This window comes from Carassius auratus, unplaced genomic scaffold, assembly GCF_003368295.1.
Source record: "Carassius auratus strain Wakin unplaced genomic scaffold, ASM336829v1 scaf_tig00216162, whole genome shotgun sequence".
NCBI lineage: Eukaryota > Metazoa > Chordata > Actinopteri > Cypriniformes > Cyprinidae > Carassius > Carassius auratus.
In genome coordinates, this window is record NW_020528435.1 from 109,827 (window position 1) to 122,666 (window position 12,840).

At 36.6% G+C, this 12,840-nt stretch overlaps 2 protein-coding genes across 2 annotated transcripts in view; one reads left to right on the forward strand and one right to left on the reverse strand.

The window, feature by feature from the left end:
- Positions 1-531: 531 nt before the first annotated feature.
- On the reverse strand, positions 532-3,720 carry pex10 (peroxisomal biogenesis factor 10). The gene is made up of 6 exons (XM_026262477.1): positions 3,451-3,720; positions 2,971-3,051; positions 2,495-2,880; positions 1,228-1,400; positions 893-1,025; positions 532-799 (listed from the first exon to the last, which is right to left on the reverse strand). The coding sequence occupies exons 1-6, from the start codon at positions 3,560-3,562 to the stop codon at positions 731-733; spliced, it is 954 nt and encodes a 317-aa protein (XP_026118262.1). The 5' UTR covers positions 3,563-3,720; the 3' UTR covers positions 532-730.
- A 3,181-nt stretch (positions 3,721-6,901) lies between these two features.
- The window catches only part of LOC113097250 (1-phosphatidylinositol 4,5-bisphosphate phosphodiesterase eta-2-like), a 128,844-nt gene continuing 122,905 nt past the window's right edge, over positions 6,902-12,840 (forward strand). The window contains exons 1-2 of the mRNA XM_026262467.1: positions 6,902-7,131; positions 12,306-12,770. Of these exons, the coding sequence (XP_026118252.1) occupies positions 12,599-12,770 (172 nt within the window). The 5' untranslated portion in view covers positions 6,902-7,131; positions 12,306-12,598. The remainder of the gene's footprint in view (positions 7,132-12,305; positions 12,771-12,840) is intronic.

Genomic DNA, 12,840 nt, shown 5'->3' on the forward strand with positions numbered 1-12,840 from the left:
TATAAATCTCAATTGTGAGTTTATATTTTGCAATTCTGACTTTTTTTTTCTCACAATTGCGAGTTTATAACATCACATTCTTTGTGTGTGACCCCCTTATCTCCCCCCAAATCTATCAGCAGTAAAGATGTTGATACACTGCTGTTTACTGTTACTGTACGTGATTGTACTGTACTCTAATTAAATTTTTTATTTAATTTTTTTATGGGAAAAAAATCCTCAGTGCATCTTCTTTCTGTAATTCTTTGTGTATTTTCATCTTCCCATTTCTGTAAGTTTTGTATATATTTTTGTTTATTTATTTTTTGTAATGGTTTAAAGTATAAATAAATTATACACATATATATATAACTGAGATTTTTTTTTTTTACTTGCAATTTTTACTTTATAACTTGTAATTCTGAGAAAAATGTCCTTATTTTATTTTTTATTTAGCAATGGAAACTGGCTTCCATATCTTTAAAATGAGTTTCTTGCATGATGAAAGAGATGTAAAAATGTGTGAAGCAATACAAACACCAAGCTTCGTTAAAAATATGACAATCTTATTTTATTTGAGGAATGTTACAGTTACCATTAAATAATCTGCATAATCAACAAATTAAATTACAGGAAGAAATGTGTATTCTTTGTCTATTTAGTACAAAATGCACAAAGTCATTTCCATGTCATGCAATTATTAAAAACTAATGCAGAGTTCATTTCTCTGAAGTCTGGATCATCCCACAGTCTAGTTGTAGTTTCTCAGGAAAACCAATCTGTGAGGCTGGAACTTCTCTCGACACAGCGGGCATTCGCTCTAGAATAAGAGCAACAAAGAAAATGTCTGATCAGACTGATCAGAGACGCTGAACTTGACACCACTGCTGTATGTTGTATATAAAAGTCTTGCCTTGGTATTGCACCATTCAGTGATGCACTCCCAGCAGAAGAGATGACCACAGGGAGTGCAGCTGGTGTTCCTGCGCTCCTCCAAACACAAGATACAGCGCGAGGATCGAGACGACGACTGGCTGACCTGAAGACTGGAGGAAGAACACAAGATACATCACCTCCCCTCATGAGGATACAAGCATCACCACAATAATAATAATAATAATAATAATAATAAAAGGTTTATATTCTGCGGCAAGTGGAAAGGCAGTGAAAGGAAGCAGCCTTAGGGCACTACAGTATCTTTTCTATTGAAAGAGCTGCGAAGCATTAGTCAGATGTGTGGAGCAGTACCTGGGGAGCAGGTTTCTGTGCTGCTTCCACTGCTGTCGAGCTCTCTGTCTCTGCCTGAGGTTGTTAAACTGCAGTGTGAGAGTGATGCCCAGCTGCAGCAGGGACAGAGCCCCCAGCAGACGGTAACTGTTCCTGATCCACGGGTCGTCCCCAGACACATGCCCCACTCTCAGCTGGAGAAACACAGTCACACGCTCACACACAGATCCTACTCTGATAATAATAATAATAATAATCAGAACGATTTCTGAAGGACCACGTGACACTGAAGACTGGAGGAATGATGCTGGAAATAGGGCTGTGACATCATAGAAATAAATTACAGTTTAAGGCATATTTACACAGAAATGACTTATTTAAAATTATAATAATATTTCACAATATTACTGTTATTATTTCCTAATATTACTGTTAATATTATTGTATTTTTCAATCAAAAATGCCTGCATTGGTGAAAAAATTAAAAAATAATAAAATGATAATAATTCTTACTGCCCCCAAATCTTTGAATGGTAGTGCATTTCAGAGAAAAACAGGACATTTTATAAGAAAACAAAAAAAAGTGAGCCTTGATTTTAATGATGAGGAATTGGTTGAAGAAAAGCCTCAGGAGCAAATGCTACAATGCCATGGTGAAAACTGGGGGGTTTTAAAGCAACAAATCACTTAAAGCAAAGGTCCCAAGATATCAGCATGTTTTTGGACATTACCAGGGTAATACCAGGGTATACTCTGCAGCACATTGGAGTACAGTGTAAATACCACGACATTTGAACATGGTTATTATTTAGTGCCATTAGTGTGTACTGAAGTTAAGTACCAATGGTATTTTGTTCTCATACAGATCTTCTAAAAGAATTGAACCTAAATCCTCTGCTGCATCATTGTGCTTGATTAATACAACACATAGGATCGTATTCCCACATTACTGATTTTATAATAGTTAAAGAACACATTAATAAATCTGTAAATATAAAATGATTTACATTATTTAAATTGAATTTACAAGTGTCATGTTTTTGTTTTGTTTTTTCATTAAAAGTAGGCCAACAGCGCCCCCTAAGTAAATAACTCTATCGCACACCGGACACGTTATTCTGAACTTGCATTCTCAGATTAAATGCTGCGATCCAAAAATAGTGAATCGAATCACCATTCTGGTAAAAGATCGGCATATTCTTTCATATCGGGCAGATGCCGATATTTACATTATCGGCCGATTCCGATAACATTACGATAATATTGTGCATCCCTAACAAATACTTACATAACTAACACCTGTAGCTCTTTTGCCAATGTGGTAAAAGGCTCCGGTGATGTAAAAGACGGCCACATGGAGTCTGTACAGCAGTGTGATCCCCTGCTGCAGGGCAAATACGATGGGAACCAGAGCCTTCCTCTGAGACTCCGTCAGCATCCCTACAGCTCTCTGAATCCACAGCCGCACATGTGACAACGGACTCCAGGTCCTGCTCGTCTGAGGAGCTTCTGCTTCCAGCTCATTCTCAACGCAGATCAAGACCTTGTCCAGAAGATAAGGCACAAACGTGTGGAAGAGGATGAGCGCGGTTCTGCGCATCTGCGAGGGGATTCTTCTGTGGCTGGGGTCCACCTGGATGATGCTCACATACTCCTCGCCCAGCGTCTGGTATCCTTAATGAAACAGACAACAACACAGGGCTCTCAAACTCCACACGTGCTCAGACGAGGAACACATCAGCAGTACTGCAGTGACTAACTCACCAGATAAAGTGGTTAAGACATAGTAGGTCAGATCAGACAGTAATTCAATTTCCTTCCTCCACTGAAGCCAATGTCTGGAACCTCAAGAAAAATAAACAAATAAATCTTTGAATAAACAGCTCTATTAAAGGGGATGTATAACAGAAAACAAGATTTTCATTTTTTTTAAATAAAAAATCAGAATAGGATACTACTCTTATAATTATGCACCAGTGTTATATTTGATTTATTGATATATTATTATATTTTTTGAATTTACTAATAGTTTTATATACTTTTTTGTGTTATTTAAAAAGAAATACTACAATTTCAATGTACTAAATACTAAAATAAATACTGCGACTGTTTTAGTGCAAGACATGTTGATTGATATTTAGTTGTAAGTGAGAATTAATAGAAAAAAATATGTAAGCAAAATCTAAATGTGTATGCACTAAATGACTGGAGCTCGTGCATGTGATGTGTTTGTGAGTGAGTTACCAGCGAATGTGTGGAAGAGCTCGTTAGCGTTGTTTGTCAGGTTCTTCTGGTAATACTCATCTTTCTGACTCGAGCGGATCAGCTGCGGCTGGTTCGCGGGAACTAGAGGCATTGCTCAGCTCGGAAACCTTTAGGACGTGTAATTCATCTATCTCAGTTCACAAAAACGGGGATCTATTGAGTTTCTGAATCTATTTTCTGATCTAGGTCAGTCTCCTAACTGTTCATGCATCTAACACTTCCGTGTTTGGTCACGTGACGCTCACACGAGCCCTCCATTGGTCGGTTGGTAACAGACGCTTTGCTGATTTGAGATCAGTTTGGCTGCAGAAGTCTACAATAGAAAAATCGCCTGTACTGAGCTCAGTTCAGTATCAAGTCTGATGGTTACACACCAGATAATGACTGACGGCACGAACGAATGAATAAATCTGGAAACGTATTTACTATGATCGAATAATGAGAAAAAGCTGGTAACACGCAATGTAAATGCAGTTATGATCCTAAATGAAAATACACATCTGTAACTTTGTCAGACTCGAAGATGAAGACACACGTGAGTCTTCAGGCGTTCAATTTAGTCAATAATTGTTTTATTTAAATTAATTTGATTTTCTTATCCATTTATTTTAATATATAGTCTGTAGACTTATAAAATGCCATGTGACTGGTACTAGTGTGTATGCCTACTAATCTGTTATTATTGTAACATTATTTATTTCTCCATCCTGCTTTAAAACAATTTATTGTCCTAATACAGCAACACTATACTACTGCAGTAAGCACTATACGCTGTGTACAAATCCTTTTCCCAGTGAAAAGTTGTCTTGTCTGAATCAGGAACAAAATATAGATCGAGCACCATTTACAAGTGACAACATTTTGATATGAAAGGACAACAGAGAATTGACTTTTTCACTAATGGAAAAGTTATTATGTATTATATGGACTATTTTGGCCATGGTTAAAAATGTTAAAAAATGATTTAATTATTCTTTTCTTTAGCTTTTTTTACAGACAGGTCACTTTTTCACTTTATTAGATGTGAGTTGATGGACTGGAGTGATGTGGATTACTTGTGGATTATTGTGATGTTTGTATCAGCTGTTTGGACTCATTCTGACGGCACCCATTCACTGCAGAGCATCCATTTGTGAGATACTGATGCAATGCTACATGTCTCCAAATCTGATGAAGAAACAAACTCATCTACATCTTGGATGACATTTTCAGCTAATTTTCATAACACACACCAGTGCATCACAGCTTCAAATACTACACTGTCAGAAAAAAAGTGCAAAAAAAGGTACCTTTAGGTTTAGACGGTACAGAAGCGTCCTTTAATATTATCTAATCCAATTTTATGTGTATTGGTATAAGAACAAAATGAAATGAAATCCATTTTTGAATATCTATAGCTTCTTTCTTCTTTATTCACTTTTCCTCTCATTTGTAGTCTCTGTTTAACTGTTCACAAGTCGCCTCCTTTGTTGTAAAACCTGTTTTTTGTTACTCTAATCCACTGAGATCTATCCAAACCATTAGAACACACACACACACACACACACACACACACACACACACTAAACATCTTTATTCGTTCCTTTCCTAAGACTGATCATGAAAGCCATATTAAGGTCAGACTGCAGTTTTTGTCGGTGCCTGTCGAAGGCTGTTTCCTCCCAGTGGCAGTCAGGGAAGCACCCCATGTTTACCCTTGAGAATAGGGATGGCTTTCTCTCTCATTGAGACTCACGTGTGACTTCTTGCAGGCAGAAGTGAGGTTGTGCGGAGGGCAGCTGTGTGCGGATGAAGCAGCAGTTGGACCATCTGAGGTAGGATGAAATGAATAATTTAATCAAGAGTCTGCTTGGTAGAGACAAATGCCCAATACTATGTTTTTAGTAATGTATGTGTGTTGTGTTGGCAGAGAACTCTTTAACACCTTAGTTTTCAGCCAGGATTTGGATCTACAGTATGACACTATTGTATTTTTTTAATTTATCTCTAAACGTGTTTAATTAGTAACATAACGTTATATATTATACCTTCTAAAAATCAAGCGTTCTTAATTGTACTGAATGCGCACTTGTAGTAAACTTTATCTCTTTAAAAAACTGTACTGATAATATAATATTAATGAAATAAAAGGCCGGTTAAGTATACTTAGAGTACACTTTCATATTTCACACACGCTAAAGTAGATTTTTAAAAAGTGCACTTTTTAATAATTAAAAATATATACATTTAAATACTTTAAAGTACTTTTTAAATAATGATTTTTAATAACCTTTCATCGTGCTTATTTTGACATACTAAAGCGCACATACTTGGTGTGTTATTCGATATTTAATTGTTAATATATTTTAAATTTACTAAATTGCAACTTCATCGTTACAAATGAGTGATTACAAATATGTTTTAATACATGACATACATGTTTTAATAGAGATTGCATTAAAGCATATTTTAGTGCTTGTCAGTACATCTGGCGATACACTCTTATACACTCACCATATTTCAAAGACAATAGAAATTTTAAATATAAAGATGTACTTTAGTCTTAAGTTGGTCAAAACACATTCAAAAGTAGCAGCTTATCGCATTAAATATACATTTAAACTATAATGCATTTTCATTTAATTGAAAATAACGTGCTGTTTAAGTTTACTTGAAGCACATTCTTTTAAAATGTTATAACTATTATTTTTATAATACAGTGATGCAAGAGATCCATGACGTGGAAAAGGTCTTACAAGTAGTTATTTGAACTAGGTCAACAGAAAACACCATACAATTATACCTTAAAACATATTAAATGACTCAATCGATCCAACTCTGAACAGGATGTCTTTCGAAATTCAGAGTATTGAAGCTGAAATTAATTTCCAGAGAAGGCAAACATGATTCAGGTGCTATGATAAGAAGTAAACATGCTGTTTTGGACGTATACTCGAGTCCTTTCAAGGCTTATAGACTCTAGTAAAATGTTTTAACTACGTAGTGGGGCAATGAAACGTCAAAAGGTGTTATGGGAAGTCACTTCAAAGGACTCTGAACCCTTTTTGTGTTGATTTATGAACGCACAGCAGACAGCACCTGCTCCAAAAAGTGTTAGAGTCAAATATGAAGACATAGAAGATCGCTTCTGTTAAAGGATCCCAAAGTGGGTTGCTTTTAACCCGTTTACATAATGTATCTGAAGCGTGTCTCTACAGACAAAATGCCAGGATTTTAAATGTTGCATCACCGTTCTGCTCTGTGCCAATGCCATTGTGTATAATTAAAGACAGAGTTCAAAAACCTATATAGATATAACTCAAAGTATTAAGTCTTTCTTACTAAGTCAGACAATACGGGCCATTTCCCATACGCTCGAGCCGTATCCCGCCCACCTGTGAACGACTCCTCTGCCCTTACTTGTCTAATTTCGACGCAGGGAGAACTGTTGCTCCATAAGGGAACACCCACTGTGTACAAAGAGCTTTCAGATGACAGCTTCCTTTACCTGCAGTGTGCAGCTGTGTGCCCGAAGCCTTTGCCTGCAATGAATAAGGCATATTCCTTGTAGGAAAGTGGATGGGATCTGTAAAACTGGTGCCTGGAGAAGTGTTTCACATCATCTCCAGCTCTCGCTCTGAACTACCTGCTTCTGTTTCCTCAAGACCTCCGTTTACAAAGGTAACGTGAGACTTCACAATGCTTTCACTCTACTTTTTCTTTTCAACATTTAGTAATGAGGACGTTTTGCTCGGACGAGTTTACTCAGGAAAGTTTGTCTGGCACATTAAACACGGCTTGCACAGATGTAAAACTGGAGAATGGATTGGGAAGTTAGTTTCTGAGTTTCACTTGGGCTTTTTTCTCTGAGAGTTTTGTTTTCTGAAACCCAACACTTCTTACTCGGGTGCTCAGGTACAACGAATGAGAAGTTTTTGAGAGGTCTTTCTGTGTCTTTCTGTGATTGGATGTGACATTGTGTGGGTTCATCTCATCAAAACATGTGCAGGTGACATTTCACCCCAAAATAAGAAGAAAAGAAAGTTGTTGTTTTTTCGTTTTGATATGTTGACTAACATACAAAAATGCATGTAAATCATATTTCAGACAATGGAAGTAATTATGAAATGAATTATTAAGATAATAAGTGGGTCAAAAAGCACTTTAAAATGAATCGAATTACCTTCAATATGTTTAAATTGTAATACATTTTAATTTAAATGCCATTAACATGCAGTTTAGGGTCTGAAAACATTACATTTTATGCATACACGTATATATATATATATATATATATATATATATATATATATATATATATATATATATATATATTATTATTTTTTTTTTATGTATTATAAACTGTACGTTTTTTCCCAATGCATGTATTTTTTTTACTCTACTGTAATAAGGCTAATATATATATTTTTTTTTTCATTTTTTAAGGTAAAACAATAACATGTTTCCTTGAGATTCTTTGAGATTCCTTTATATAAACATCCAAACCGTGTTCTCTACTTACTCACAGGAGAAACCTGATTTAATCTGCGTCTGTTAAACTTGACCCGTGCCTCGGGCTAAACGTGAATCAGACAGCCATAAATTAAAACGTAACCAGTGTATTTAGGCAGGGAACACCCTTCTATCTATGTGATTTCAGATGTTTATCTGCAGTGGTTATAATTCATCCGAGTCACTTTGCTTCCATTTAAAGTAGATTTTGTCTGTGAGTGTGGGCGACTCAGTCATGCCCGTTTCCTTTGGAAATCTCAGCCTAAACACTGTGTGAAGTAGGACGTCTAAGCGAGTAGCAATGCGAAGCGGTCGGTTGAAACTGTAATAAAAGCTCTATTGTGTCATGCTGTCTGTGTAGAGCTGAGCGACTCCTGCCAGCTGCTACGCCGTTAGCTTGTCAACACACATCTGATGTTCACCGTGCACCGTCTCTGATGTTTTTCTTTCTCATGCAGACATCAGGGAAAGAAAGAGAAGCAGCTATAAGCCAGCAGAAGCTTTAGTTTGCTGAAGCTGAAGTTTGCTTCAGTCAGATCGGTCAGATCTCATGTCACGTTGTGTATTGAGAGCATTGTGTTCTGGGGGAGGTTCAGATCAGCTATGTGTCTTTGAGGACGCATATTGCTTCATCAAAAATGCCTTTACTCATCCGGAAGTAAATATTCTGCACCTTTCATCAATAGTTACACTCTTTATGTCTTAAATTAGTTAAGGGAAGGAAATTAAGCACAAACGTGCATACTAACACTGTGTTTCCTGTCAGCGCTGTGCACACAATGGCTTTTGTGTGTCTTTCCGTGGCGGGGGTCCGAACGGACGTTTTGCGAGGCAATGCATCTTCCTTGCTTCCTAATAAAACTGAGGTTCAATTGTCTGTGCCTCTGCCTCTGCTTTGAGCCTGAAGTGAATGAGAGAACAACAGCGCTTCTGATTCATTCTGAAATCTCTGACCCATTCAGTCATTGAGCTTCAGAAACCTCTGATGTCACATTAATACTGAAGATACAAGAGAACCTCATGAACAGGTTACATCTCACCCCAGAGAGAAAACAATTCAGCGCACGTTTCACCCCAAGTAAAAGTATATTCATTGTGATAATTAAGCACATTTCCCCCCATTCTTACTACGGCAATGCAACCATAAAGTGTATCTCATTAAACTCTTATACTGTAATTATATACTTTACTGTAATAATAATAATAATAATAATAATAATAATCATCATCATCATAATATGAAATATTGCAAAAAGTTGTCATATATATATATATATATATATATATATATATATATATATATATATATATATATATAATTTTTTTTTACATTACTTATATGACAATTATTTGCAATATTTATTATTATTATTATTACAGTAAAGTAGAGCATTACAGTATAAGAATTGAATGAGAAACACTTTATGGTTGCATAATAATAATTTTGGAGGAAATGTGCATAATTTTCACAAAATGAATGTCACAATAAATATACATTTATTAACACACACACAAACACAAACACACACACACACACATACACATGTGTGTGTGCGTGTGTGTGTGTGTGTGTTTGTGTGGGTATGTGTGTGTGTGTGGGCATGTTTTTGTGACATATCAGGACACAACTCTGTATAATGACGTGTATGACGCAGGTATTACAAGGAGAGGGTGACTTATGAGGACATAACCCATGTCCCCATTTTTCAAAACGCTTATAAATCATACAGAATGAGTTTTTTTGAGAAAGTAAAAATGCACAAAGTTTCCTGTGAGGGTTAGGGTTAGGTGTAGGGTTGGTGAAGGGTGATAGAATATACAGTTTGTACAGTATAAAAACCATTACGCCTATGGGATGAACACACTTCACACAAAAACAAACATGCGTGTGTGTGGGTGTGTGTGTGTGTGTGTGTGTATGCTGTGCATCTAAAATATTATTTATAAATTATTTATTTTGATAAAATCTGCAGACCAAATCACAGTCACCAAGTTCACAACCAATATTAAAAAAAGTTTTGCTGAAGAAGTTAAACAAATTTAGTTGGTGACATGCAAAAAAAGTACCACAAGTGCAAGCAACAATTGAAATTAATTATTGATGGTTTAATAATTCATTATACTCTTTTAAGGTGAAGCCATTAATAGGTAAGCATTGTAGAGTATTATATATATTTTCCATGAAAAGGCATCATGCATTTGAATGTTTATTATGAAGCAATGCATATAAAGCTTCTAGTGCTTCAAATGCTGTTGATCACACACAACCCTTATGAAAAAGAAGCGCACTTAACTGTTTGAACGTTGCACTTGCTGTATACTTGATCATTAAAGAATGTGTGTGTGTGTGTGAAATATAAAGTTTTACTTAAGTCCTGCTAAAGTGGGCCAAAAAAAGCACTCTTAGCTTCAGCTAATTGCATTTAATATAAATGTAGACTATAATACATTTTCATTAAGATTAAGAATCTGAGCGCTTTCTGACCCTCCATAGACAGCAATGCAACTGACACGTTTTATTGTGCAGAAAGGTAATAAGGACATTGAAAACAGTCGATGTGACAGACTTTACTGTGAGACTTTATTCATCAGCTTTACTCATTTTAAAGGTATACATTTACAGTGCATCATATCTACCGGCATCAAGTGAAGTGTTTCTAACAGAGCTCCCATTGTTTAGTCTACTGAGGAATGTAGTGGATCCTAAGCCAGACAGATTGGTTTGAGCTGAGCCTGAGGGTCGTGTTTTGGAGGGAGGGGGTCGTGTCATCGCCTGGTCTGTTACCTGAGGCCAGGTGTTACATGGCAGACACGTCCAGTCCTGCATCCTCAGGTATCAACATGTCATGTCAAACACAACAAGCACTCAAAGTCATGATTACAGCAGGCAGTTGACCCGTCTCTAGCGCCGCTCACGGAGTCCCACTCCTGAGGGAACAGAGAGAGGTGTTCAGGAAGACACTGATTGTGATGGCAGTGTTCAACAGCAGCCATGCAATAAAAGAGAACACTTGAGAAATGACATCATTTGTTTTGATTCTCTACAGTGATATGAAAGTTTCCATTCTTCCATGTGTTTCTGTGACATTACCATGGTAATACTATATTATATTGGGCATGGTACCAAGATAAACCTTGTTTTTGTATGTGTAGTTTTTTTGTACCATGGCAACAATGTTTTAACATGACATTTAACATGTACAATTTGACAATAATTGGTTTTGTTGTGTTTGTTTTTGAAATATGTCACTATGGTAATTTTTCTGGATAAGATATATTTTTTCGGGATATGTTCTTGGATCTGCGTATACAATAGCAGAACTTTGGCAACACCAACGTTTTATTTTTAGTTTTGATGCATAAATATGTTTCGGTCAGGATATATTATTTCACAGTACTTTTTCAGGGGGACTGTTTAAAAACTACAAAAATAGACAGTTACAATTTTTTTTTTTTTTTACAGAGTTTAGACTTGGTCACTATTAAAAATCTAAAAATCTTTACACTTTATTGGAAAACTGGAATTTCCAAATAGACAAAAACATTTGTGCATTTGCATATATATCTCAGAGGTTTAAGATGTATACATGATATAGATACATGATATACCAGAGGACCACACTATCATCCTCTGGTACAGTCACTGTAGATCTGCTTTTTGTAAGATGCATCAGGAGTTGATTGGTTTTAGTCAAAGATCTTTCAACCTTGTCTGACCCAGAAAACAACATTATTACATTATTCTGATTTAGTTTCAGCTATTTGTGAAGCTCTTTGCCATACCACAGATTCAGATGTACATCTGTTTAATGATGGTTTTACACTTTTAAAAAGTCATATAACTTGAGTGACAAATTAACTACTTTTCACAATTTGAAAATATACAATGCATTTGATATATAATGTTTTTAAATCCGTACACGTTTGTTTTTGTGTAAAGTGTGTTCATCCCATAGGTGTAATGGTTTTTATACTGTACAAACTGTATATTCTATCGCCCTTCACCGACCCTACACCTAACCCTAACCCTCACAGGAAACTTTGTGCATTTTTACTTTCTCAGAAAACCTAATTCTGTATGATTTATAAGCGTTTTGAAAAATGGGGACATGGGTTATGTCCTCATAAGTCACCCTCTCCTTGTAATACCTGTCTCATACACATGTCATGATACAGAGTTGTGTCCTGATATGACACACAAACATGCCCATGTCTGTGTGTGTGTGTGTGTGTGTGTGATTATGATTCCTTAGGTATTAATAGTCAGTCAGTCAGTTGTTTCCCAGTGTTTGTGTGAAAGTCTTGCATGTGCTGTGTGTGAACAGGTGTTCTTCACTCTTCAGGTGTGGTTTTGCTGCGGGTCATTGGCACACTGACATCACATCTACAGGTCAATTACTGGCTGCGGAGCTCCATCAGATGGTTGTGCTGCTCCTCCATCCCCGATCACTGAACCCTGAACATCTGCCGAACATCCTGCTGTACGCTGGAAACCAGAGGATCTTTCGTCTTCATCAAGAGCACTGTTTGGAGACGACGGATAACTTTGTCAGGAGTCTGTAGAACTGGAATCACACACGACTGTTGCTGGGGCTGTTGAATACTATTGCATGTGAATGAAAGCAGACTTAGCAATATGGATACAGCATCTGTGAACACCTCCCTGTTCTCTGGCACTCAGAGCATCATTACGGATTCTCCAAACTTGTCCATGAGATCTGTAGGCTTCACCAATGACAGCGATTCGTCCCGCAGCAGCACGCTCTTACACTGGAACTTCTTCCTGGCCACCAACTACATCAGTGTGGGTGAGTCAAACGTGTTTTTATTAAGAAAATGAAAAGGGTAAGTTCCTACCTTCATGTAGGAACCAGCTTT